The 27,920-nt window shown below is 47.5% G+C and overlaps 1 protein-coding gene across 1 annotated transcript; it reads right to left on the bottom strand.

Annotated features, from left to right (window-relative positions):
• Positions 1-547: 547 nt before the first annotated feature.
• SDC1 (syndecan 1) lies at positions 548-26,797 on the bottom strand. Its single transcript, XM_075049065.1, has 5 exons — positions 26,462-26,797; positions 5,344-5,425; positions 3,787-4,280; positions 3,436-3,565; positions 548-2,865 (listed from the first exon to the last, which is right to left on the bottom strand). The coding sequence occupies exons 1-5, from the start codon at positions 26,516-26,518 to the stop codon at positions 2,699-2,701; spliced, it is 930 nt and encodes a 309-aa protein (XP_074905166.1). The 5' UTR covers positions 26,519-26,797; the 3' UTR covers positions 548-2,698.
• Between the last annotated feature and the right edge of the window lie 1,123 nt (positions 26,798-27,920).

Below are 27,920 nucleotides of genomic sequence, written 5' to 3'. Positions count from 1 at the left end.
GAATACTTAGGACAGGCTTGCTCTGTTCCCCCTCCCTGGAGCTACAATCTCCAGATTTGTCTTGGGAAGCATGTTTTAATAGAAGGACTCGGAGTTGCCCCTCCTGCAGCCCTCTCTGCTCTCAAACTCCTGGAGGCAGAAGTGAGGTAGCAAGAGGAAGCCCTGTGGAAGATAAACAACTTTTTTCACTTTTTAGAGGATGGTGACATACTGCTCAAGCAAGGAGAGCTGCCAAAATCAGAACCAGCATGAAATGCTGCAGGGCTCTAACGAAGAGATTTCATTCAAGTCTCCACTACAGCCTGTGCATATCCCACGCCACTACCTCAGGGGAGAGCAGCTCACCACAACTCGGACATCCAGGGCAGGGCAAGAGGGAAGCAGGCCACACTCATACCCTTCAAAATCTGAGCTGAACCTCTGTAGGTTTAGCACCAAAATTCACATTTCATACTTGGAATCCAACTTTTTAAAGAACTGGGCAGTCTTAAAAACCACATCTACTTTGTGAAGTATTATATAGAGCAATGTTCACAGATCAGGCACATTCTTGCCAAAATGCCATTTATTGCAGTATACTTTTACATGGCATACAGATAACCAAATGTTGCATCTTCTGTTAGAACTCATATTTCATTTGTACCACTTAAATAACACAGAATGTCATGTTTGTTTCACAAACTGTCAGTTTAGACTACCAAAATATACAGTTTTTTTCCTTTCCCCTTAGCAAGGTTGTGAGGTACAACTGAAGTTTACCACTTTATCTTCCTGTGCTTTACAAGAACCTTTTCATAGATACACCTATCAAACAACATTTCTACATTCCTATACAAAGCAAAGAATTACAGCTGAAATTAACACCATCTGGTCATTGCATTAACCTACAAAAATTCATTCAGTTAAAAAAAAAAAAAAAACAAAACACCAAAAACAAACCAACAAATGTACGTAATGGATTTTGCAGCTTTACTTAAAAACAGCCAGCTACACGTATGCACAAGTTTTCCTTGTGCATAAAGAAGAGTTTGGAATCAAGAAGTGTTTTGGTTTTTTCTTGGGTTTGCAGAGAAGGCACCAATTTTAGCTGCGTAGCAGCTCAGGAGTGTTCTATACTTCATTTAAATTACGCAGGTTTTTAAGTTTTATTGTTAATGTGCAACATTTATACCAACTGTTGCAATGTTCTCCAATATTCTCCAATCATTCCCTCTGGCTCAACAGTACAAATATTTACATCAGTTGTAAACACTCCTCCACCCACCCCATACCTTCTGCACTGAGTGATGACGAACTGAACTTGCAAGAAGCTAACGAAAGGCAGAGCAGAAGTAAGGCTTGTGCAGAACACCACACTTTTCTTCTCACTCGGTTTGAGATACTCTGGAGAACTCCAGACCCTCACTGAGGCCTCAGTGCCCCGCATCTGACAGCACATTGACCACCAACAGCTTCAGGCATCCAGACTTTCGTCAGGAGGTGCTTTTCGGCCCTTACTAGTCTGACATCCCTGGAGCTGCTTCTCTCCAAAGTGCAGGAACAGCTTCTGAAGAGCTGTTCTGGAGTCGCGAGAGTCAAGCACACCAACTGTTGTATATATTTAAGGCCACCTACACTTAGCCTTCATCAGGTTTGTTTCGGGTGCTACGCTTCTCTACTCCTTAGCTGCGAAGTCATGATACGCTGCTTTCTACCTTCCACCCCTGTGTGCCAAGGTATCCTGTGGCATAGACGGCAGACCACGTTCCGAGACAACCGCTGTAAACAGTGCACAGAGAGGTAGGTGCTACAACGTGCCATCAGTCACCTGGCGACTACACAGTAGCGTGGGATAAGAGTATTTGCAGCATGACAGCCCAGCCTAGATTCAGCACCTAAGCAGAGGGAATGTCTGAGATGAGACTGCTTAGAAAAACCTGTTTCTTACCAAAGCCTAGAAAGAGCAAGAGAGTAGTGGGACAGTCCAACGCTATTGGTAAAATGAACTCTCCACTTAGTTTGCGGGTCTTTGGGATTTGTTTTGTATTACTGTATGCACCAACTGCTTAGGAGCCAGTTCCGACTACGGGATATTGCTTCCAAAATATAAGTTATTTTAAACCACGTGACAGTCATTTGCTTACCCTGCCCCTCACGCCTCCTTTCACTAGAAATCATGTTCATTTTGATGTTTCATAGGCATTAAGTGCTCCAAATACAGCAGGTAGAAAGAGCTAGAGGATTGCAGTGTACCAAAGGTCTGCCCAGCGCAACAATTTGTTACACTTAAAACACATACATGAATTAAATAGGAAGGATCCCTGCTATATAGAATTTGAGCACTGATAATTGTTTATTCTTGCTAGCCCTTTCCCTAAATATCAAGAGGTTTATACATACAGTGCTCCCTTATCTTCTCCCCACTGCCTGCCCCAGCAGTCTTTAGGTAAACCAAAGTGAGTTTAGGAACTTGCAGTCCCACTTCTGTTCAAAAAAAAAAAAAGTAAAATAAAATAAAAAAGTTGTGCAAGAAAGCAGGGAATCTTCAATGAATCCAGATCTACTTTGTAGTTATAAAATTTCCAATGGCAAAGTGGTAAGGGCAAATAACCCAATGATCATATGGCTTAAGTTTAATGCAAAGCACACTAGGAGGTCCACGTGCAGGGAGAGAAGAGTCCAAGAAAGATGGAATAAAAAGTGTCCTGAAGATCAGTGTTTATGCATAGAATTCTTCTTGTTTGTGTGGTTTTTGGTATCCTCCATTAGACTGTTTTGGTTCATCCAGTGAATAGCTGCCTTCGTCTTTTTTCTTCATTCTGTACAGCATAAATGCAACTAGAAACACTGCAAACACCAAGCCTACTAGTCCTCCAGCAATAACACCTAGAAAGGGGAAAAAGCCACAAATTACTCTAGATGCCACACCAGACAACACTAGTATCATTGGAAGTTCCAGATTGTTCCTTACTGCGCGGTCCCTGAATTCATGACTTCCAGAAACTAATTTGTCCTTTTGCTCCCTTCCCAAACCAGTCATCCTGCCGTTACCAAGATGAGAGCCTGCTCATCTACACGAGGTGAACCTAGAGAAACAGATCTCCCAGCGGGCTATGCTGCAAAGCACGCAAGGCTACCTTGTTCAACTCTAGTCATTTGACCCAGGCAGCATTAGAGCAGTTTTACTGTAATTTTTGAGAGAAGCGAAGCAATAGGTTTAAACACAAAATTCCAGATAACTAGCAGTAGCAGCTTTGCGATTAGCAGATTAATATTATGCCCCTGTTAGGGTTTTGACAACACAGAATCACGAATCACCACCCTTATTTCAGAGGTCTAATGTAAAAGGTTAGCTTTCATGCTCAGAGATGTACTTGCAGAACTGCAGCTTCTGCTGCCTGGAAGACTCCTACGAGAGTCTGCTTTTACCAACTAGAAATCCAGAATATCAGGTACCTCCAAGAACTTCTTTTCTGTCCATAATTCCCGAGGCTCCTGCTGCTTTGGCATTCCTCCCAGAGTCAGCTGGCACTTCTGAGTTCTGGGTGGGGAGCAAATCCTCATCTTTAGTCAAGATGAAGTCTCCCTGTTGGGACATACAAGGCAGGTTATTCATGTTTCTCATCATGTCTGTTACTGGAGACTTTCCACAGCTTTGTTTTTTTCTCATCTAAAACCCTCCACCAATATAACCTAGTAAATCAATCATTGTTTTTGACAAATTACCACCCTTTCCTGCAAAACCAACTTACTAGATAACACTAAAGCCACCTCCCTGGAATGGGTGTCAAAGCTATTAGTCCTCACCGGGTCTCCGGAGCCGTCCTCAGAAACCTCCTCATGTGTAGGAACAACGTCCTTGGGAGCTGTCGTCGTGGGGGTGGCAGTGATGTCTCCCTCGGGATGGATGGTAGAGCGGGGCTCAGGCATGTCTTTAGTGCCCGGCATCTCAGAGCTAGGGATTTTAGGTTTGAGCTCATGGACCGTGCCTGAGGCTTCTGAAGGAGTTACATGAACCACTGAAGGCAAGCGAGTAGTGGGGCTTCTCACTGTTGTTGTAACTGCATCGTTTGTTGGTTTCTCATCAGGTGAGCCCAGGATGGCCGCTTCGTCCTTCACAGCTACCACTGGCTCCTCTGTCACTACATTACTGGTTGCAGAAGGAGATATTACTTCCTTTTCAGTTCGGCTCTCAGTCCCACGAAACAGCTGTTCGTTGAAATCCATTGGTGTTGCCAGTAATGAGGAATTAGCTGGTTCTCCTGGGATTCTCCAGGTGTGAGACGGGTCAGTCAGGGGACCTGCAAAACAAAAAAAATATTATCCTTGGCCAGTTTAGAGACCTATTAATAGTACCTTCAGGATGCTGCTCTAAGGACGATGCCTAACCCGCATAGCCAATTTTCGTTACAACAGCAGTTCAGTTTGTAAATTCCTTTTCAGTGGAATAAGGAGGGGACAGACCAATGTGCTATTCAGCAATACTTTATTAGTCATCTGCTTCTCCCCAAGGCACAAGCGCTAGTCTGTTTGCAGACAGGTCGACAAGGGGGACATCTGCTTCCAGTACACTGGCTGCTCAGGATGGTTATCTGACTCTTTTCTCATAAATATTTTTTTTATTTGATTCAGAGCAGTCATCCATATACTCAAACACCCTTAGTCGCTGGCACATTTGGCACTGATGTCAGGGTCTTATTCCTGCAGAATTTAATCTAAAATACAAGCATGTGGCTGGAAGGAAGCAGAAGGATACCATGCATTAGCTTTCAATAGCTTGCTCTTTCCTCAGTAGCATCTCCTCAGCTTCAGCACTGAACACCAAAGGTCTCTCTCACACAGTTTAGTAATCATTCTGATAGAGTTTTTCCCCACCCTAGAACCCCTTTATTCCACTTTGAAAAAATTATGGCCAATGGGAACTTGCACCTCTGATGATATAAAATTTGCACTTGATGTATGTTGGCAGGTTGGGGTTTGCACACCCTCAAGTGGTATCTCCTATCAGCTCATAAGAGAGGACAAAGGCCCTTCTTACAGTCTCTCTTCCCCATGAGTAAAGAATCAGTCCAGTTTCATAACATTCTTCATGCAACATCTCATACTAGCAGTCACATGGAATATGCCTGCTTCTGCTCCCTTTCAAGTCTCCTACAACTCATTTTCTGCTAATTGTTAGTATCTGAAGCAATACAAGATGAACAGATTAGGCTCCTTCTGTGTTCCCAACTCTCATATTCTGGGGCAGGGCAGGGGTGTATATGATTCCTCCCTTCCCCACTTTTAGCTTTGATGCTCATCAAGATCTCGATTGCCACGTTCTGGAAGGATCAAGCACGAACAGTACAAGTACTAATAACTCACCTGCACCTGAACCTGAGAATGCATCGTCATCATCACCAGATGAATCAAGGTCTTCAGGAGGAAGGTTCAGATTTGTAGTTTGCTTTAAAGAGAAGGGGAAAGGTGTGTTAGTGATGAGTTTACTTAAAGTTAACGTGTTGCTTGCGCAGAGTCCTCTAAGGGCTCCTGAAGGTTACACAAACTTTCTTTGTTCAGATTGCATTTTCTCATCTTTCTTCTTTCCATCCTCCCTGCCCAAAAGAGTAGTTCTGGTTAGTCCATTCAGTGTTGGAAAGGGCAGTCTTGCTGTCTCCCTTCTCTGCGCTGCTTCCAGGCTGCACTTGCTTTGGGAAAGAAGAAAGCAAGGAATCCGTTTAGAGCTGCATCCTGGTAGCAGCCGATGCTCAGTCCTTACACAACATAACCATTCTGCTTCAGGTTCCGCCTGCTCACGTCTTTGCTATCTACCAACCACTTCATCTGTAAATTACTGCATTGCTTCTAAGGAGCAGAAAGGAAAGGGAGACATATTAGTTTGGCTTCTCTGCCTTTTTCAGCCCTTCCAGCGCTGTTCACATATCTGAAACTACAGCGTCTAACTGGAAGTAGAATGAGATTCCCTTTTTATAAGCGTGAGCACTCAGGCTAAGTCCGGAGATAGAAGCCAGCCTTCCATGTAGGAGAATACAACCCTGAGCTTTCTCCATTTATGTTTCAAGGAGTACACTAACCAGCACAGGTCAGTAGCTGAAACAAGAGGCCAAAGCCCTGTTCTACCGCACCTGTTTGTCATAACACACAAAGTTCAAAGCTGTTCAGGATATCCAAAGAAGACAACACTAAATAAAGCAGAGTGATCACTTCATGCACCTTGTTGCCCTCTGCTGTATAAACTTACTGTTCCTATCAGTACAACATGCTTGACTCTCAGCTCGTAACTAGCCCCAGGTTTATTTCTGCAGGGCTACCATTACCTAACCAGTCATTGTCCCTTCTTGAATTTCAAACCAAAGCCCTGTCAGTCACTTCTTCTGAATTTAATCTTTCCCCATCCCACTACACTCCTTGTCTTCCAGAATTTTGATTTCTATCCGATCCTCAAGACACCCTTGTCATCCCCTTCCACCACTGCCCCATCTGCAAGTTTAGGAGATACTGCATTGCATCATCCAAGCCGACCATAGTTTTATCGGGAGTGTGAAATCTCATTTTATTACATAAAAAGAGCAACATACAGTCTTGCCAGTTTGCAACCAGGCCCACTGTATTTCTCAAGCTTGCATTAACACAGTGTCACTGAAAAATGACTATAACACTCATTTTCATCCTAGGAAGCAGTTAGCCAGCACTAGTATGATCTGTCAAACAAAGCACTTGAGCTCTCTCATTGTCACTTTATTACCTACATGGCTGCCTTTATTGGCCCTATCTCCTTCTCATTCTTTTAAGATACCAGGTTTATCCAGTTTTCTCTTCTGTCCTTAATACCTTATCCATTCCCCACATTTCCATAGAAAACTAGTTTCCAAGGTGGTTAACTAGCCCATTAGATTCAACCTCTCTGAGACAAGTATGCAAGCTGCCACCAACCTAATCAGGCCCAAGATCTTACCCCTTCTAGGCAATCATTCTAGTTAGATTTTTTTTTTTTTTTAAATAACAAGAAAGTAAGAACAAAAAAAAAACTCATATAGACATTAAACTTTCTAGCACTTTCCTTCTCTACTGGAAAAAAAAGCAAACCAAAACAAACCGCTTTTCCTCAGGCTTCTGCAAGCATATTTCTTGAGTAATTTCCAAGAAGAAACTGCCCTTCAATTTTTTGTTTAGCTGCATGTCATGAGGTAATTTGGATTTTTCAGATTTGTCCCTGCTTGTTTGCACTGTGCTTTTGCACTCAACCATGGAAAGTAGGTCAGGTAAGTACTTCCTGTATGTTTTTCTTCTTGTGTTGAAGGTCAGTGACTCACACAAGCTGATCTCACTACATTTCAACTATTAAAGAGTACGAACTGTTGGTGCATAAAGAGTATGGAAAGAACTGCCAGGCTTCCCAAACTCTGCTCCCTTGAGCATCCTTTCCAGTACGTTCAAAAGTGAAGTCAGACTTCAGAAATTGCACCATTTTGGTCAAGGGGGGGGTTGGGGACCACTTTTCTCCCTCCTTTCTTGCACTAGCAGTGGCAAGCACAATCCTTTATTCTCCCACTCCACTTGGTTTTGAGTGCAAAGGATGCATTGCAAAAGGGGGGGGGCATTGTCCTCCCAGTGGGAAGACTCTGCCTTGAAGCAGTTAGAAAGCCATCTCTCCAGCTTTTTATTGAGGAAAGGGACTGCCAATACAGTGTAAGACACGTCACCATACACCTTTATCTAGGATTGAGACTAATGTCCCCCCAAATCTGAGTTGTCAGGCGTAGCTCATACAGGATTTCCAAGAACACCTGGACAGATTTGATGGTCTGCAGACCGTAGCAACACACCTGAAAGGATCACAGACTGTCAGGAAATGAAATAGCAACTCTTGATCTTGACTACCGAGCCAGCACCCCTTCCACTTGTGGTGTTAATGGATACGGCTTGTTCAGTCATGCCACGCTCCCTTTCTCGTTATCCAGCGTGTTCAGCCAGCCTACCCTTACGTTTCCACTCACATCTGAGCTTTTAGCCTCTTCCCAGGCTGCTGCACGTTCTACTTCTCCATAGCCTTCGTCATGCACTTCTTTGAATCCTAGTTTGATTTCTGTATCTTAGCAGATAGCTAGGTCATCCTAAGAGGAGGAAAGTCCAGTGCAGCCCAGTCTAAACCAATGGAGACCCATGCTGTTCCAGTGTAGAGCTGCCCAGCAGCCACCTGCAAACCTGAAGGCAGACTCAGACCGGTTCCTGCCCCCTGAGGTTGGCTACTGTACTTCCAGAGAATAACAGAAAACATGATTCAGGATTAATAAAGTCTGGTTTCCACAGCTTTATATGAGAACTTAGTGAAGTTGCACTAAATGTGTCTTTCTACTTAAGTTGTCCCAAAGGGTTTAGTCCCAAGCTGCTCCTCTGGGAGTTGCGGCATCTCCCTTTGACCAGGTAGTTTGAGGCCTGGGATCTGAGAGGGACTGTCTTTGCCCCAGATGCTCAAGGGACAGTACAGGGTTATGCAGATGTACCAGTCAGAATATCCACAAAGTGATGTGACTTCATGACATCGTCCGATTTCACGACACATGAGCATTAAGGGAACGTTTGCCTAATTCAGGTAACTGTACGGTTATAGAAAGACTACACTTCTTGCTCCATAGACTACAGCTTCAGTAAGCATGAAAGGCAGTAACCTTTCCTTATGGCACCACAAAATACAAGTACTGCGGAAAGGTCATGCTTCTGTAACAATCTGCTGCTGAAGGATTTCAGACACAGCAAGGTTAACATAAAACACTGACTCAGGACAGCATTGGAAGGGATTGAACTAATTTGGGTTTGCATCAGGAAGACGGACCGTGCTGTTCAGACAACAAACACCTCGTGGTCAGGGCTTTTCCATGACCTTTTATTGCAGCTGAGTTACACCAATGAGAAAGGTTTTGATTAGTCAAGAGGATTAGGGGCACAGAACACAGATTGAATCACCAGGTTGCACTATCATACGAAAGAGCTGAAAATAAATTCCAGCTTAAAGCAAGATTACTCTACCAACAACTTTGCATTACTTTAGCTCAAAATTTGATTACCAGACTGGTCGATATAATCAGCTAATGTGGATGTGCTTTTAGAAATTACTTCCATCATCATCCAGTTCATTTGTCAGTCCACTGAGACTATTTGTGGACCATTCACATAGTAATCGATGCCAGACAGGCTGGATGAACACATTTAAGTTCAGGCGGTGGGATCCTTTGAAGGATCTCTGATAGTATCTCATGTATTCTAGCAAAAAAACTTTCAATTCTTATAGTGCACCTACAACACGTTGCTCTTTTACTATTTAACAAGCTCGTATCTTTTTAGCTGCTTTTTTTTTTTTTTTAGCAGCTCAGACAACGCATTAGAAATAACTTGCCTAGCCCTTTTGATTTGGTGTCACTGAATTCAGTTGCATGCGAGGGGTAAAATTTTTAACAGCATTTTTGATATGCGTTAACCAGTTCCCATTAACCAGTGGAAGACCCCCTTCCCCAAGTATCAAAGCAGCCTGTTTAGGGGAAACCCTGGGGAGACTGTTAGCCTCTGCTCTTGCTGAGCGCTGTATTGTTGCAGAACAATAGTTATTCAGTTCTGCTGGGACAACCAGAAAGCTGCTTAGTGGCATCTTCAATTTAATCAAGAATGGGCCAGGCTTTCACAACTCATTAGCAGTATTATTGGCTCCAGAAATCTGACATACTTTGGACTTTTTTTTTTTTTTTTTTTTTTTTTTTTTTTAAAAAAGCATCATTTCTAACTATTCTTCAGTCTTCCTCTTTCTGTGCTTATCCCGTCAGCTGCCACAGAGTTCCCTCCTGCTAGAACACAGATCTGAAGTACTCTCTCATGATGAAGGGGAGATTTGGAGTTTGTTAGTTGATCTCACCCCGCCCAAACTGGGAACCACATTTCTTTAATTTGGAGCCATGGTATATGTAAAAGGAAGCAGCTTTTTTCAAATTGCTCTTTGAGGTAAGCAAAAACACTGGCTTTGCCACAAGCTGCCACAAGCCCTAAACTAGATTAAGGATGATTTGTATCCCACTCTTATTAATCCTAGTTAGTGATCAGCCACAGCAGCATCAAAAACACTTGAAATCCTCCATTATCTAAATAATGCTGTTAAATTTGCACATTTGTTTCTCCTAATAAATCCTTCTTATTCATCTGAAAAGGAATGAGCTGTAATGAGCTCTCCCACCTCAAACACTTCCCTGAGCATCCTGCAAGATTCTTCCAACTTTATGGGAAGAAAAAACAATGGCTTGCTCTTGTTTAGAGAGACATACAAGAACAAGACAAGCGTTTGCTCTCTGGTTTGCCTACTAAATATGGCACTGGAGCATCCGGAAAAAGACTTTCACAAGGATTTGAACAGCTCTAAAATAAACTCAAACAGAAAGGTTTGTCTTTCACCTTTTTCTATACATTGAAGAGCAGAGCTAGTCCCTCGAACAGAAATGCTATCTGAGGCAGAGCAGCCTGAAGAGCTTCTAACCTCAAAATATTGTTATTAGTGTGTGGGAAGACAAAACCACCTGCTGAAAGAAATTTTAGCTTTGTTAAACCTTGATATTCTGCAGTTAATAGCCCACGCATGATTAACTACAGTCCCAGATGTCCATGGTCTTCAGACAGCTTAAATGGTTAAAGGAAAAAAAAACACAAAAACAACCACAAACCACCAGCACCCTCACCTATCCCCCTCCTTCTGTAGGCACACAGACTGCTACCATTAAGTTGACCATGCAGACCTTAAATTTTAAGGCAGCCATAATTCTGAAGTAGCTGAAACACAACTGATGCTTTTATGCAGCAAGTCAGAAGTGAAGCTTACGTGCAAGTCTGCTGCATCAGAAGCAGCAGCAGTGTGGCACCATCTCAGCTAATGGCTCTTCCAGTTGGTTCTCCTGTCACTCCGCTGCTAAAGTTAACCACCAGTGCTGCTTGGTGACCCTGCAGGTTAATGAAGTAGTTATCTTCCTAGAACAGCCAGCCTAACAGCACAGGCCAAAGAGCAGAAAGACAGCTACAAACCGTCCCACAAACAGCCCATGGACTGCATAGCCGAGATTTAAGCAGTACTTTTATCCCTGGCTAGTGTTCTGACCAAGGCTGTTCAAACCATTGCAACTATCTGCCCTCCCTATTTCAGCTGGTGTCGTTTCCCACCTCCCTCAGTGAGCTTTTGCTGCACACCAGACTTCATCATCCCCACCCTTCCAACTATCAGTTCATGTCAGCTGGAACCAGGCTGGTTAGTGGCTCACAGGGTGCTCCTTCCAAAGGGATGCCGGCAGGCAGCTCTCAAGTGGAAGGTAAAGGGTGCTCTTCTGTTTAGCAATGCAAGCACCATTTTAGCAGCAAGAGGTAAATATGCCAGTTAATCTGGCTGCTTCTCTATCAGATCATTGTTACTATAAAGAAATCTGGAGAATCTTGGTTAACTGAGTTCTTACTGGCCTCCTTGTCTGGTTTTGGCTGGTGACTTGAGAAGGGGACTATCTTTGAGGGAAAGCTCCTAGCTGCAACGGCAGTTGCTTTTGAGGCATGAACCACCTGGTCATCACACAGTAGCCACCTCTTGGCACTCGGGCTCTCAAGGCAATGAAATACCTTCCAATGCCTACTCAAAATAGGATGAGAGCTTTTAGGATTTATTTCACTACGGGCAGAACAGACCAGACTGTAAACTCTGCCCACTGTCCGCTAGGCTTTGATCCTCCTTTTCTGTCGAGTTTTGTGGCCACAGCAGTAGAAGCTTACTCTGATCCTTTGAACAAGATGCAGTGGCCAAAGAAGAAAAGCAGCCAGCTACTCTATACACGCAGCAGCTACAGTCCCAATACTTCCAGAGGCTCACCTGATAAGTACCACACTATTACCCAATCAGCATTACATTTTCTCCTTACTGTGACAGGGCAACTTTTTTAATTACGTAGGGCTGAAACACAGCAATCAAACATGCCAAGAGCAAAAACGAACCAGCCTGTCACCGTCAGGTTGGGTTTCACACTGTGCAGCGGGGCCCTTTAAACTACCGCCTCCCACAGAAGCGTGTCACTTCATGCTTCCTGGGCCATCCCCTGCAGAGCTCTTCCTGCAGTCCCACAGTGAACCAGATCCGGGAACTGGTCTGGTTGAAAAAAAAAAAAAAACGAAGAGGAGAAAACATCATGCAAAGAATTTTCCAGCAGGACAAGTTCCCCAATCCTGCTCGGTGCATGAATGCACAAGTGTTTGCATTGGCACAGGGCAGAGCGTGGCAGCCAGGGCTGCTTAAGCAATTCACAGAGAATCACCGCCTGGGTTCCCGGGATGCTGACACACATTCACCTACCCTGCGGCAGAGGGGCAGTAACATCCCTGCCACCGCCGTGCATTATGGAAATGCGCATCACCACCCTCAGACTGCAGGCAACATGCAAAGCAGAGGCTGACTCAAAGGGCTCCTGCAAAAAGGAGCAAGGAGAGGGTTGTAGGGAGAGTTCTTTCCTGCAGAGTTTGTTTGTTCACGATGGATAAGGTTTGTTCCGAAGTCTGACAGCAGCATTTTTAAGTCCTCGCGGATCTCTAAACACAGTCGTAAAGGCTAGATAGATGCCTTATTCAGAAAAGCAGCAGTACTGCTTTTGTCTTGAGCCACCTGAACTTTACAGGAGGTCTGGTGCGACTGCAGTTCAGTACTGGACAAGGAGTATATTGCATGTCCTTCAGCAGAGAGGGCTGAGCAAAGCGAGGGACAGCAGGAGTCCAACAGGCTGACGGACACCACAGCTGGGGAACCTTGTGGCCATGCAACGTACACAGCATCAGCGACAACACGTCACTCATGCGTGCTGCTAGGAGCGTACAGAGCACCATGTCAGTTCTGATGCAGAAGAGCTAAGCTGCCTCCAAGTTCCCTCTCAGCCAGCTCCCCTAGAAGTCTGGTCAGTCCTTCAGCAACACGGAGAAGCAAGCTAGAGGCTGTGCTCCTGCTTTTCCACCTGGAGGATGTATCAAACAAGTAAGGTCCTACACACTGCTTTCACTCATGCCAACCTGCTCCTTCAGGCCAAGCAATGCAGCCCAGGCCAATGGCCGAACCTCACCGACAGGTCAGCACAACCACAGACGTGACACACAACAAGCACTCAACTCAACTCTGTATCAGTGGCAGGTGCAGGTTGTCACAACGTGGCCAAAAGCGCGGTACCTTTTGTCTCCCACATCCAAGGCAGCCTGTGTTTTGAAGATGCAGTCTAATGAGAAAGCTCTTTTCCCTGCAGCTAATCTCATGAGAAGCAGCCAGTTCAGTTTTATGCTATAACTGATTTTCTTTAAAGAGCCTTCCCTGCAGCTCTTTAACATACTTGATAGTTCAGGCATTCATTTCTTCAGATAGCACGAGAAAGCCACAGTCAATGTATAACCTCAAAGAGTTGTGCAAAGTAGGTGCAGCTCAGTGGGGCCATACAGCTAACAGCTCCAGTTCATCCCAGGGAATTAATTTCAATCTATTTCAGCTGGCTTGAGAGATGAGCAGTGAGGTGCATAAGCCGAGACCAGACAAACCTAACTTGTTGTAAAACCCTGTGACTTAAAGTCACCAGCACTTCTCACTTTCTAGTGTAGCAAAACCAGCAGAGAAGATTCAGCCTTTCAGCAACAGCCAGTTCATCTGCTTATTTAGAAAAGTACAGACCAAGAATTGCTTAGTTTCAGCCAAAGCCAGTGGTGGCTGAAATCCCTGCCCGTCCCAGGAACCCTGACAAAGTAAGGTTAAAAAAGGGGAGCGTGCTCCAGGTCAGAAAATCTTTATGAAATGGAAACCCATCCAGCAAAAGGACTCTAGTAGCCCAAACCCCACTACCCTTGCATACTAGTAACTGCAACACAGATAAACACGACTCTCCTGATGGAAGAAATTAAAAGTGACAGGATCTAAGGTCCCTGCTGCCTCTTCCTCCCCCTGCAGTAGCACAGCCACATGCCCCTGGGCTACCACGTATTCCGACATGGCTAGTTCACAACCTGTAGGATGACCACAGCATACACGCAGTGCCTGCTGTGGAGTTCAGGCAGGTGAGGTTGAGCAACCCACCTCAGACAAGCCATCAGCAGTTATAGCCACTTAAACGGAGACTGGACTTTGTAATGTTGCCCTCCAACACATGTAAACACACTGACCTTATGCCTTCAACAGCAGTCCCAGCAAAACCAGTCCCTATCCTTAGCCAATTATTCCCATCCATGCGTTGACTTCTGTTACCATGAACAAACAGTCTTGCTTCCATCTGGGTGCAAATTCCTTTCTTTACCCCATCTCCTGCCACCCGCTCACCCTGTCTTACGGGATCAGCACTGAGGACTGCCACTGGAGTGAAACTCGCTACAGAACCACCGAGACTTCCCGGCTTGTGCAACTGCAATTGCAGGCTTCAGACCACCCGATCGCTCCTTGGCAGCACGCACGGGTTGGAGAAGCCAGTCTCCTCTCCCCATAAAGCTAACAAACAACCCAGCTCCCAGTAACGCAGACCAGTTAGCATTACAGCCCTGAGACTGATGGATGTAGTCCAAGACTGGGTTTGAGGGAAGAGCTGCAAAGCGGCTGGTGTCTCCATTTGTCCCATTTGAGACTGCCTTCTTCCAGCGTGCAGCTGTAGGCCACGTGCCAGGATGCCGAGAGGCTCAACCTTGCACGTTCCTCCTGCTGAGGCCATCACTGCAGAACAGGGCGCAAGGCTGCAGCACACCAACGTCGGGACACGAGAGGCAGTTCAGGGACTGTGGTCCCACAGGAGCGCAACTTGCTCTTTTCATCTTCAGTCGTTCAGCTCACAAATCAGAGACGTGTCTATAGGAAAGCGTGACATGGTTTATGGCATCTCAAGTCTTCAAATTAGGCTGGTGGCACACTATGAATCACTGATGCTGCTAAGCAGCACCAGGAAAACTTGTGTGTGCCTCTGGTCCTGTTTCCTGGAGACAAATGTCATAAAACTTGACTGGTGGAACTACTACCCATTTCACATGAGCTCCATGCCAGCTTTTATGTGATCAGAAAACTACCCCAAGCAACGTCACTTACAGCTGCATGAGTGCTCTGACCTGAGCAGATGTGTTCCCAGAAGTCAGAAGCAAGCTCACCACCATGTTACACAGTATTCTGGGGGGGAAGAAGCTGTTCTGCTTCACCTGAGGAAGGGAAGCCAACATGCAGCCAGGAATACTTCCTGCCTCCAGGAATTATTATTAGGCAAGAGTAAGTGCAACAGCCTTCAGTATCCAGGCACAAGGCTAGGAGAAGACCCAGCTTCTTATCTCAATCCTGGGAGTTTCCCTCTTCTCCTCCTTGAACTCTAGCAATTACCTAGTACAAGATATGCCAAGGAGCCGGGAGACAAAGCTGTAAGATCTTCTTGAAGGATCACAGAAGCATTTTCACTCTATTAGTGATACACAGATATGTTTCTAATTTGAGCAAACTGCTTGCAGTGCTACGCTAGGTCAGTGAAATCCAAGTTTCAGTTAAAAATCTCTAGTGTATCATCAAACTAAGGGTTTACTGGTAGTACTTCTGGTTCCTAGCAGCTAGGAAGTTATTTAAACCTCAGCAGAAAGATGAACTCGCAACCCTGGAGTACTAAAGGTCTCAGCTAAAGCAGGTTAGTTAGTAAACTTAATGAGACTCCTTAAACCTACAAATAGCCTTACAACAACAAAAAATGCTGACAAGGTATTCTGATTAGTTACATAAAGTTACAGTGGAACCACCCAGACTTAAGGCTTTATAGGAGGATATATCCTATAGCAACTGCATATATCCTATAGCAACTGCTTATGCACAAGACAACAAAAATTGCTTTCTATTTGCTGACACTTCAGTGGCAGAAACACCTGCCAGCTGTAAGGCCTGCTGCTATCAAACTCTGCTTTAGCTTCCCCACTCATCTGCTCATCGTGCACCCTACAGGACATACATCAAGTCCTTCACATCATGACAACCAGCCTGAGACTCAACAATCCAAGACAAGGCCTTCTTGATCGCTTCTGTAAACTCACATTTTATCCAGAAGGAGGCACAATGAAGTCTCCAATGCTTGTGAAATGTTTCTTGCTGCTAACAATCTGCATTTTCCATACACACATCTCGGACATCTGTTACCTTTGAATGCTGTATTTCATTATAAATCTCATACCCAGCTTCTTAATTACGGCACCACCACTAACCCTCTTCAGGCACACCCCCCATTGAAGAGCTGATTGATCATGGAACTGGAAGCATCCGGAAAGAGCTGCCTGGCTTGAAAAGACACTGTCCCAGTCCCCGTCTCACACGTGCACACCAGATGGCAGGACCAGTCGCACCCCACAACCTGATCCCTTGGTGCTGTTATTTGTCAGTCTGCTACAGAAGATCTTGACTATTTGCAAGGGAGCTGCAGAGGTAAGTTAGACTTGGGCAGCAAAATGAGCCAAGAGCTGGCATTCAGTAGCTCCCTCCTGATTTGTTGGTGCTCCCTATAGCTAAGCTCTAAGGAGTTCTAAGAAACTCTGTTCTTGCACAGCAAGAGTCACACCAGTCAGCTGCTGGTCTGTTAAGAACGAACTTGCGAGTCTCAGTCAGCAGCCAGTTGCTGGACTCACACCAACCATGCAAGCAGCTTTAGATTTTGGGTTTGAACCAATGCAGGGCAGTTCCTGCGCCTTGGCAGGTCTTAGACTAACACACACTGTTAAGCGTACTTTTTGCATTTGCTTCTATGCCTCACCATTTCTAGTTTCAAGTAAACCAGCATGGAAGTGAAGAAATCAAGTCTCTCCCTACATTATGAGGCATGATATCAGGTCTGTTTTATCCACAGGATCTTACAGTGTTGACTAAGCCTAGATTGTTTATAATGCAGAAGCCTTCCCTGCCAAACAGATGCAGTTACACCAGCATGACTAAGCCATATGCACAAAAGGACTGAAACATCTCCACCAGATGCAGGAGCCACATCTCAGATCAGGAATACCCTCCTCCCCCATCCCAAGAGTCTTCTCAAAGAGGCACTTTCAGCATCACCCCTTCCTTCCACATAGTCTCCGCACCTCCCGAGTGCAGGTGCTAAAGAAAAGCAGCACGTCCGTATTTCAGGTACTACTAGTCTCCTTGGAATAAACAGCAGTAGGCCAGATGGTCTTTGGGCACAGGCTGGACATTTCTCTGAATTACTCTAACATAGAACACAGGTCAGGCTGCATGAACTCCCTTTGAGAAATATGCATGTTCATAACTCCTGGAGCATACAGCAAGGGATCTACTCGTAAAAAATGGTGCAGAGATCAAGCTCTCAGTGCCTCTTCTAGGACACTAATGGTCTGTGTTCAGGTTTACAAAAGCATTGTTAATCCTGCATGTAACACAAAGTTCTGACAGCAGTTGCTTACTAATGCCCCGTTTACAGTTAAATTATGCAACACCTCAATGAGATTATGGAAGCTGGCTGGTGTACTTCCAAACTGAGTCATGAGGGTGTTGAAGTATCATTTCAAAGCTGAAGCATGAAATGAAATCCTCCCATCAGAAACAGTCTTAAAACTGCTGCTGCAATTGTGCCCTAGTCACCTATAGCTCTACTCATTTCAGAAACGAGCATTAGGCATTTCTTGACCAAAACCCTAGTAGATTAAAGTAATCGACTTCGACCTAGAGTCACTCAGTTGCACTGTTTAGTACCACAGAGCCCTGAACAAGGGAGTGTTACAAAGGCAGGATAAACCAGAGAGCTTCCCTTTGATCCAAGCAAGTCTTACTGTAACAGATGCTAGCCTCAGCTACCTCATGCCTTCATTTTGGGGTACACCGTTTGTTTACCCGTCTTCTCCATGGCCTTGTTTCAGAGCAGTCACCAAATCATTTGAGCAGGTTAACATTTAGGGGAAGATGCTACCGCATTTGTGGAGTCTAGATGCTCCCCTGTCTCAGATGGGCAACTGTAAGACTTAATTTGTGATTTAGGCATCCCTGCATTTTACATGTCTATACTGTGAAGAGACAAGAGACATCGCTAATGCCACCTCTGATGGACTGTCAGGCATTAAGACAAGTCAATAAAACAGTACTAAAGATTGCAAGGCAAGGCGAAGTGCTTTAGTACCAAGTTACTCCCACCACAACACGTCCCTTAGTTCAGGCAAGTTTCTGGCAAGGAGTACCATCGGGATAGCTAGATGCTACATAACAGCAGATCAAACTTGCAAGACACTGTTCAAACATCACTAAGTTAAAGATATTTCATATATGAGTAAACTTCTATTTAAACTGGGTCTACTCACTGACTACCAACTCTAGTCAGCACAATATATCTCTAAAGAAAGCAGAGCATAAAATGCTGAAGGACCACCTTGTGGGCCAATTCTAAAAGCACAGGCTCAATCACTGGCATGTACCAGCACCATCACTACTTGCCCTGGTTTCAGCTCAGACAGAGTTAATTTTCTTTCTAGTAGCTGGTACAGTGTTATGGTTTGGATTTAGTATGAGAATAATGTTGATAGCAACCACTAAAAACATCAGTGTGTTAAGTAGTGTTTAGTCTAAAGTCAAGGATTTTTCAGCTCCTGATGCCCAGCCAGCAAGAAGGCTGGAGGGGCACAAGAAGTTGGGAGGGGACACAGCCAGGGCAGCTGACCCAAAGTGGCCAAAGCGATATTCCATACCATGGGACCTCATGCCCAGTATATAAACTGGGGGGAGTTGGCCGGGGCATGGATTGTTTGGGAACTAACTGGGCATCGGTCGGCAAGTGGTCAGCAACTGCATTGTGCATCACTTGTTTTGTATATTCCAATTTTTTTTATTATTGTTATTGTCATTTTATTATCATCACTGTTATTTTCTTCCTTACTGTCCTATTAAACTGTTCTTATCTCAACCCACGAGTTTTACTTTTTTTTTCCCCAATTCTCTCCCCCATCCCACTGGGGGGGTGGGGGGGGGAAGTGAGCGAGCAGCTGCATGGTGTTGAGTTGCTGGCTGGGGTTAAACCACGACACTACTCCACTGAATGCTTTGCTGTTCCAGGTTTGTAGTATTCACCTCGCAAACCTCAGCTGATTGATTACACAAGATTTCTCACGCAACTGTAGTTGCTCATCCTTCTGAAGCATCCAAAAAGGTTCAGTTTTCAGTGAGAGAGTCGTGATCTCCTATTACGAACTTTCACTTTCTTTTACTGGATACTGCAGTTTTCACAATTTCGTAATATTCTGGGCCTGCTGCCAGAGACCCACTGGCTACATCCATACTAGTAAATTAAACAACATCAGGGAACGTCCCCGGGCACTGGAACACAATCTATACCATCAAATTATTAGAATGATCTCTGGCACAGTTTTGAGCCTTGCCAACTGGTATGCCCCCAAATAATGCATGGGAAGGTTCCCCAGCAGGCAATCTGGTGGTGGGGGAATGTTAAAGGATAGGTCAGAAAATAAGATTTGCTATACAACTGGGACTCTAGCATTTAAGTTGGCCACAGGACAACTAGTGTCCAACCTCTTCTACTTACTAGAATCAGCGTAAGGAGGTTTGGTGGATCTTTTTAACCCCTTTTGGCTGCATGCTGGGGAGGTGGGGGCATACTGAGCAGTTAGCACTTTTCAGCCACTGCAGTAATAACTTCTAATTATTCATAATTGCATCTTCCAGCTTCTGTAGCAAGAAACTCACCATCATTTCACAGCTCGGTGCGACTACAGATGCAGACTGAGGAACTTTTTGCAAGTTAAACACCCTTCAGAGCAGAGCCGATGCTGCTGGAGGATTAAGCTAGCAGCTTTCCTCTTCGAGGCCATGAGTCAGTCGATGTAAGCGCACGATAGCAGAGCACTCCTTTGCCACTGCCCAGACACGCCAGAGTCAGCCTCTTTTGTTAGGTGCTTTGTTCACTGATGGGAAAGTAGTCACAATCTAGATGATTCCTCCGTTAGGACAGAAAGAGATTTAGAAGTCAAAGCTGTCTAGCTGCAGGCTGTTAGGCAAGTTTCGATGCAAGCCTCACTACCACTTTTCCACTGCACGTAGGTGCCACTTACACCCTGTTAGAGCCAGTGGGGTGGACAAATCTCGTTTGGCCATCAAATCTGCTGGTGCGAGAGTCTCTGTTACAGTTTCATAAGCACAGACCACAACAGGGGAGTGAAAAATATCACATATATTAGTGTTTGCGTTAGATAAGAATTCAAGCAACCTTTGTGGTTCCTCCAGTTTGGGCTTTTACTCCCCTTACCCTTCAACTTCTTGACCAAAGAAAGCCTGGGCTTTGTCCCTAAAGAAGATACCTGTTAGCTGGTCAATGGGATAACAGGTCCTCTCTTCTGCAGAGACTGATATTTTGGTAGGTAGACAGGCTGCTCTGAGCTCTTGTGGTTGTGCAGAGCACAGGCATCAAATCTCCCAGATCACCATCCTGGGGTCAGGGCATACGGCCTCCAAATCCTGCTGGGAGCTGGTCAACAAATAGCACATGACAGGGACAGATATCTCTCTATATAAATATATACATACCTGTATTTATATTTCTCCACTGGTCTCAAAGCATACAATAAGGCAGCAATAGGGTCCTGTTTTGGGACAGGACAGAGTCCGGTAGTCTCTTCCTACAGCACTGTAGCTGCCAGCTCTGATCCCCACGGAACATAGAAAGGCTCCCTACCAACACAGCCCCAGCAGTACCGCTGCTATGACATGGAGCTTCACAAGAGCTCTCATCTGGAAATAGTTACGTTAATCACTGCTTGCTCTCCAGATGGCAGACTGGCTCCACTCTCCCCTGCCCACCCCGGCTTCAATATACAGCCCACTCCTCTAGGAATCCCTAGATGCAAGGGGGTGGACTGGAGCTGCTGACTGGCTCTGACCAGGACGCGTACCGCGACCAGCGTTAGAAACTACTTGGAAGAGCTTTCCTGTGTACAGCACAGGACAGTCATGTCTGCAGTGCTGCCCAGAAAGCATTCGGCACGCTCCCCTTACAGCTGGAACGGAGTTCAAGTTTCCTTCCATTTGAGAGGCAACAAGCTCCTCATCACGGGGCACGGGCAGACAAAGAGCAACCTCCCTTCTCTAGCTATGGCTTGTGTACGCTCAGGTGATGGAGCCAGGGCACTCAGAGGAGGTGTTGCATGAACCGGCTGTACTTTGCAGAAGGCTGGTTGACAAGAGTGTGTGCCTGGGACTCCCTACAGCCAAAAATCTAGACCGTCAGCCTTTGTTTCCATGACTGGCATACAAGACATTGTCGTTACTGCACAGGCAGTGCAGAAAAGCTACAGGGTGGAGTATGACAAAAACACAGAAGCCTCCATGAAAGGCAAGATACCCACGAGTATTTTAAGCTGGCTGGCAGGCAGTTCCCTACCTTTTATCAGTACCTTTGATTTAGTCAGAAGTCATTCTGCCATAGCAATCCTGAAGAACTTTCAGTTATTAGAAAAGCCCTGAACACTAAGAGGCAAAATGAGTGGACATGAAAGAGAACCATATTGCAAAAACAAAGGCTATGGAGAAGATAGTTCTGCCAGAGAACACAGCAGCAAGACACTTCAGTGAAGTAGCAAGAGCTCTTCAACTGATCAATACCCGAAGGAGTTTCAAACTAGAAGGCTAGCAGAAAAAGCCATAACTTACACCACCTCCATGACTCAGTTGTAACTGCAGCTCCAGTGACTCAACGGGAAGTTCTATTACCAACTCCATCCAAATCCCACTAACACGCTGGTTCCCATCCAGCAAAGCAAGCCTCACTGGTGAGACTGGTCTCAGCAGTGAGATACAAACGTTACAGTCAAGCATGGCAAGGAGCCCAAGCTAACAGACTCCGTTGGACCCATGCCGGTTCCACAAGACCCAGAACGTTGACTGCAGCCAAGCACCGCTTGAGAAACTGAGAGGTTGGGAAACCACCACATTAGCAGATGTTGCTCCACAAGAGTTGCTTGTAGGAGGTCCAAATGTTATCTCACCTTGAGGTAAGGCTTCACAGTGCAGTAGCTTTTCCACTAGCATCTCCACTAGCATTTCTCCAGTAGAAAGTGCACTATCCCAGGCTTCTAGCCAGGCCAGATAAAGCTCATTTCTGTGGTACACCAGTAGCCTAGCAGAGCAGTAGTTCAAATGAAGTACGCTAGCCAACTCTAACTTAGGACCTGTTAATAATATTGACACTCGGCACTCCTAAGGAGAGACCACACGCCCTCTGCAGCCTAGAGTATCTTCTCAGCCCAGAAGAGAAGTGAGCCTGTACGAAACACCAGAAGTCCTTGCACTGTTGGTCAAAACAACTTCCACTTTGCAAATTCACTGCCTGTGTCAAAGTCTAGGGAGTAACAAAGGTTCCTCAATTCTAATCCACAAATGAACAGTGCCTTTAAATACTGAAATGCTCAGCTTGCAATCCTCCTCCCCCCCAAATACATCCACTTAGGTTTCTGCTCATATTCCTTGCTTCAGAACACTGATACGGGACCCAACTACACTCCCTCATTTCTTCCACAGCCTTTAGCAGAGCAGGACTACGGTATTGTTTGGAGGCACTGATCCAGCTGCCCTAGAACAGGAGGGAGCTGTTGTTCTAGCTGAAAACTGATGTTTCCCACTGCTTTGCTAGTTCTCTTGGCACAGAAACAGCACCTGTCCAGTCTGTTTGTTTATGGAGAGAGTTACCATGAAAACTTCACAAATAAAAAGACTATCACTTTGAGCTAAATTGCTCTCAGGTAAAGACACTAAAGGTGTCGATGCTCCCCTTATAGGCAAAATGAGATCTAGTCAACAAAGCCCCGGCAAAGCAACTCATCTTGAAGTAGACGTGCAGGGGCTGGTCAGATAATCGCTCTCTTTGGCTCCACTGATTACATCACCGTGGCTATAATGAGAGCTTAGGCACCTAGCACACACACAGGCACCTACATTTAGGTGCCCTAACATCAACTGAACATTGTCCTGAGGGACTAGTGCCATTTGAAGTACCCTATGTCTCAGCGAGTGCATCAATCTCCAGCTGTCCCGGAGTGCTGTATTAGTAGTTCTGAGTTAATAGAGTAGGAGACATCCAAGACGAAAATACTAACGCTGCAATGCTGAAGCACAGCAATTTTGTCATTGACAGCACCTCCTCGGGAAAGGGGTCCGGTCCTATCTTCTCGCTCCCAAGAAGCTCCCTCCTCCCTGCAGCAGGCCCTACTAAAATCCCATCTCCCTAGATGCCAGATGACACAAACCAGTGTGGAATGTCCCTCTCGGAGGCATTAGTGTGGTTCTTGGACACAAGAGCCACTTCAGACAAGGTTACGACAAAGTGCTACTATACAGGCCACCTGGAGACACCTAAGCCCTAGCAATGCAAAACACGTACTTAACATGGACCAATTTTGCTGCTAAAACAGCAGCCTACATTTCAGGTTAGTGCACTAGCTTAATTTTAGAAGGCTTACAGGTTTCTTGCACTTGCTGTAACTTGTCTCGGGTTGTTAGAGAGGATTGTTTGGTTTCCAGAAGTTTCAGACTGCTGCCATTAAGAAAGTTAGCTCTTCTAGATGCTTGCAACGGCAAGAAACCTGGAACAAAGGACTACAAACTTGCACCAGAGCCCCCTTACACGATACAAACCACAGCATATTAGTCTCTGCTCTAATCAGAGTTGACCAGATACAATAGAGTCACCATTTTATCGGCAGGTAGCCACCAGCAAGTGAGTGTTCAGATGGAGAAGCGCTGTTTATAGTGCTTGATAAATAATGTGACGCCGCTCTGCAGGTACTACAGAAGAAAGTGTTTCCTCCTTATCCACTGCCTACATGTTTAATAAGCAAGCTGGACTACCTAATTTCTTCTAATTAGTTTACATTCAGATAGGAATGACATCACCCTTGGAAAAAGGTTCTGCCTGCCCTGCTAAGCTTCTGTTAACCGCCAGCATGCACCTACACCAGATGAAACAATCAAACCCCTGTTCTCCTTCACGGTACAGCCTGGATTGTCCACTGCCCTCCTGCAGCAGGCTATGCATCTTGGCTCAGTTGGCTTCATGGCAGGGTTATACCACGTAAAAGGTCCATTTGAAACAATAACTAGGTTAATCCATTAAGATGCATCAGCCTTCTTATTTCAAGGAAATCAATGCCCCCATCATAACAGCAGAGGGCAATTACTCTGATACAAGGTGTTTTGAGCAATGAAGTGTCACCTTGAAGAAGAACAGGACCCTCCCCAACATTTCCTGCAGGTAAGAGTACCCGGAAAGAAAACGGCTATCGTTTGGCCACTTTCTTGGTCCTGCTTCTTATTATTCTATGACAATACGCATGGATGCGTCAAGTCATCCGGCACTAGCCAAGGGTCAAGTGACGTGCCAGCAGCAGTGGCAAGCTTTCCAATAATCGGACCACCAAGAACCCAACACAACCACGCCATGCCCACAGCACTGTGATCTGGCGTATGCAAAGGACCGCGTAAGGCCACTCTGCTTTCTGTGCCCAACGCACGAGGCGTTCTGCCACTTGATGCAAACACGTAATTATTCCAGATGGGTGGGAAAGGCAGCTTAGCCCGTGTCATTGACATTTCGACATGGGAGAAAGGCCACGTGATCACCAGAAGGGAAACAGCCTTGACACTGAGTCACCGTGGAGAGCCCCAAGGACTTGGGTTCCTCCATGTGTTCGCCCAGGAAGCCCCTCAATCCAAAGCGTCATCCGAGCCTGCGTGTCTCTTGCAGACAGAAAAACTCCAGACAAGCATTTACTTCATGTCCTTATCATTTCTAGTAAGGAGTATTTATCACAGGGGAATTTTATCTGAATGCGCTACAGAGGCTGCAAATTAACTGCAGTTTTCCACTTTATTCAGCAGAAAGCTTATTCAGAAGCTCTGAGCAGAGCCCTCTCCCCACAAAACAGAGGTGATTACGCACACATGCTTGTCATTTTTAGCTGTAACCACTCACTACCACGTGGGCTGGAAGCGTACGTGTCCAGATCTACAGGTAGAGCTCCCAGGCAGAAGGGTACAGGGAAGCCGGAGGTGTTCTGAGCAGCCTAGATCCTGCCGAGCAGTTTGTTCTGCCACTCCTTATCCAACCGCTCCCGTAGTTCATCTCCAGACAAGTTTCAAACCAATTACTCCCTTCCAGAAGGAAAAAACCGCCGGTTTTGACTCCGACCATCCCGCCTGCTCACGCAAAGCCTCACGCCCCACTTTTCCCTCCTAACGCACCCAAAGGAGAGAAGACTCCGGCAACGACGCCCACGCGGGCGGCCGGGAGCCCGTGTCCCCCACCCCAAGGAGAAAGGGACGGCGACTGGGGCTCTGTGCCCCTCGAGTGGCGGCCACCGTCCCTCCTCGCCCCACAGCCGCCCACCCCACGCAGCGAGCCCAGGGCCCCCCCAGCAGCCCTTTTACGAGGCCGCGGTGCCAGGTTTCCGTGGGCAGGCCCTCCGCTGGCAGAGGGGAGGCAGGGAGCCGGGCGGGGGGGGGGAACACACACTCACCTCACCCCCCCCCCCCCCCACACACTCACACCCGGCCATCTTCTGTTCACGGATGACATCTGGCGGCGGAGGCAGAGCCTCCCCGGGCGGAGAGGCTGCCCGCAGCCCCGCGGGGACCGGCCCCGGGACACCGGAGTTCGGAGAAAGCTCCGGCCCCCCCACGGCCGTCACGGAACGAGGGGGGCGGTGAGGAGGGAGAAAGCGGACACCCCCCCCCCCCAAAAGGGCACGGGGGGGTGGGGGGGGCAGCCGGAGGATTCGTGCGCCGAGCCGACCCCCGGGATTTTTTATTATTTTTTTTTTTTTAGTGGACAGGAGGAAAAGGCATCCGGGCGGACCCTCTGCCGGGCACAAAGGCGGTCGGGCAGCAGCCGACCCCCCGAGCTCCCTTCGGCGCCGGGGGGCGCGGCAGGAGCACCCCCGTTCCCGCAGCCCCCCGTGACCGCGGAGGGGGGGGGGCTCCCGAACCACAAAGGGCCGCATGCGAGCGCTCGCCCCGACTCGCCCGCTCCACGGGGCGCCCCACGCCGGAGGGACGACGGAAGCATCCCCCCCCCCCCCCCCCGCCCCGCTCGGCTCCGCTCCGCCGCCCCGGTCCCTTTCCCGCTCGCACCCAGGGGCTGCCGCTCCCCGGCGGGGGGTTACCGGGCAGCGCCGGGGCGGAGCCGCCGGCAGGTCGGGATCAGCCGCAGCGGGTCTGGTTTGAATTAAGGGCTGCCGGGGCAGCGGGGGCTGGAGCCCGCCGCCAGCACAAAAGGCCACCGGAGCCCTCCCGGCAGCGCACGGCTCCCCTGCGAGAACCTGTCGGGGGGGGAGCCGGGCGGCCCCCCCAGCCCGCCCCGGCCCCGGCCCCGGTCCCGGTCCCGGTCCGGGCCCCGCCGCTCCACGTGCGCCGCCGCCACCGCCACCCCCCCCCCGCCCCCGCCGGCAGCGAGCTCACCGGGACAGCAGCCTGGAAGCAAAGGGCCACCAGCCACACGGCCACCACGCTCATCATCCTTCCTCCTCGCCGGGCCTCGGGAGCGCGCAGCCTGCCCCTGCCCCTCTTCCCGCGGTCTCCTCCGCCGCTCTCGCCCCGCTCCTCTTACTGTTCTTTTAAGTAGCTGCGGGGTCTCTCCCTTCTCTATTTTTGCCCTTTTTTTTTTTCTTTTCTTTCTTTCCCCCCCTTTCGCAAGCCGCCGAACCACCCTCCCAGCAGCGCTCTACGGCGGCGAGGAGTTGAACTCTGTCTTTTAATGAACTCACTGCAACAACCTTCACCTTACGGCCAACCCCCCCCCCCCCCGTTCCCCGGCCGGCTCCGCCTCCGCTCCCCTCCCCGGCCCCGGGCCCGGCCCGCCCCGCCGCCCGCCCCCGCTTCCTGCCGCCGCGCTACCTGCGCCGGGACCGGGACCGGACCCGGCCCGGCCCCCCCCGTTGTGTCCGTCCCCCCCCTCCATCCCCATCCCCGGCCGGCGGCAGCCGTCGCTTCCCTCCCATTGCATTCCCAGATTTCCTCTGCGGCAGCGGCAATGCTCCGGCCGAGCTTCCTTCCTTCTCGCTAAAAATAATAATTATTAATAATAATGACGATGTTAAAAGCGCTCCCTTCCCTTTCCCGTGTGGGAAAATCACGGGGGTGCTCTGCCTTCTCCCCTTCCCCCGGCACCGCTCCCGGGACAGCCCGTCTGCACCGAAGCACCCGATCCCCTCCTGCGGGGGGTTCTCCCCGAAAAAATAAGGGGTTTGGTTTGTTTGTTGTTTTTTTTTTTTTGGGGGGGGGGGTGTCCTCCCTCCTGCCCGCGGATCCCCGGGGCTGGCCCCGCACCCTCCGCCCGTGCGCGCCTTCGTTGCACCCGATTTTCTGCTGCTCGGGTTTTTCTGGCAGCGTGAAACGCTGCGAGAGGTTTGTGGCAAAAAAAGTGCTGCTTTAAAAGAAGCGCCCTCCTGCAAAAAATTACTCCTCGAGTTAGAAGCAACTTCAGCGCTGCTGCGGGTGGGTCGTTCGCACATCTCACCCTAGATAGCAAAAATGAGGCAGGCAACCGTCCCGCAAAAAATAGACCACGGGCTGAATTTTATTACCCTGCCTACAGGGTCAGGGCTGGAGTTCCTGTTTGCTTCCAGTCAATTCAGTTGCCTTTTTTTTTTTTCCTCGCGTGTGTGTGCCAGTGCATGTTGAAGTGTTTGCTATAAACAATGCAACTGAATGTGTGCACAAACATTATTAAAAAAAAAAAGGCATTTTTAAAGAATTAATACTGGCTGCTGGGAGCTGCAGGAGTGCATGTTGGCCAATGTGCACCGCATGCATGCAGAACAGCTGGATGGATGAGGGATGTGGCCAAGCCTACGGGCATGGGACCGTGCTGCCCCGGGACTGCTGGGGGGGGGGGGGTACCCAAAAAAGAGCCGTAACC

Source organism: Buteo buteo, chromosome 17 (assembly GCF_964188355.1).
Source record: "Buteo buteo chromosome 17, bButBut1.hap1.1, whole genome shotgun sequence".
NCBI classification, from domain to species: domain Eukaryota; kingdom Metazoa; phylum Chordata; class Aves; order Accipitriformes; family Accipitridae; genus Buteo; species Buteo buteo.
The sequence above is the reverse complement of the archived record's forward strand: the minus strand, read 5'-3'. Positions and strand labels throughout refer to the sequence as shown.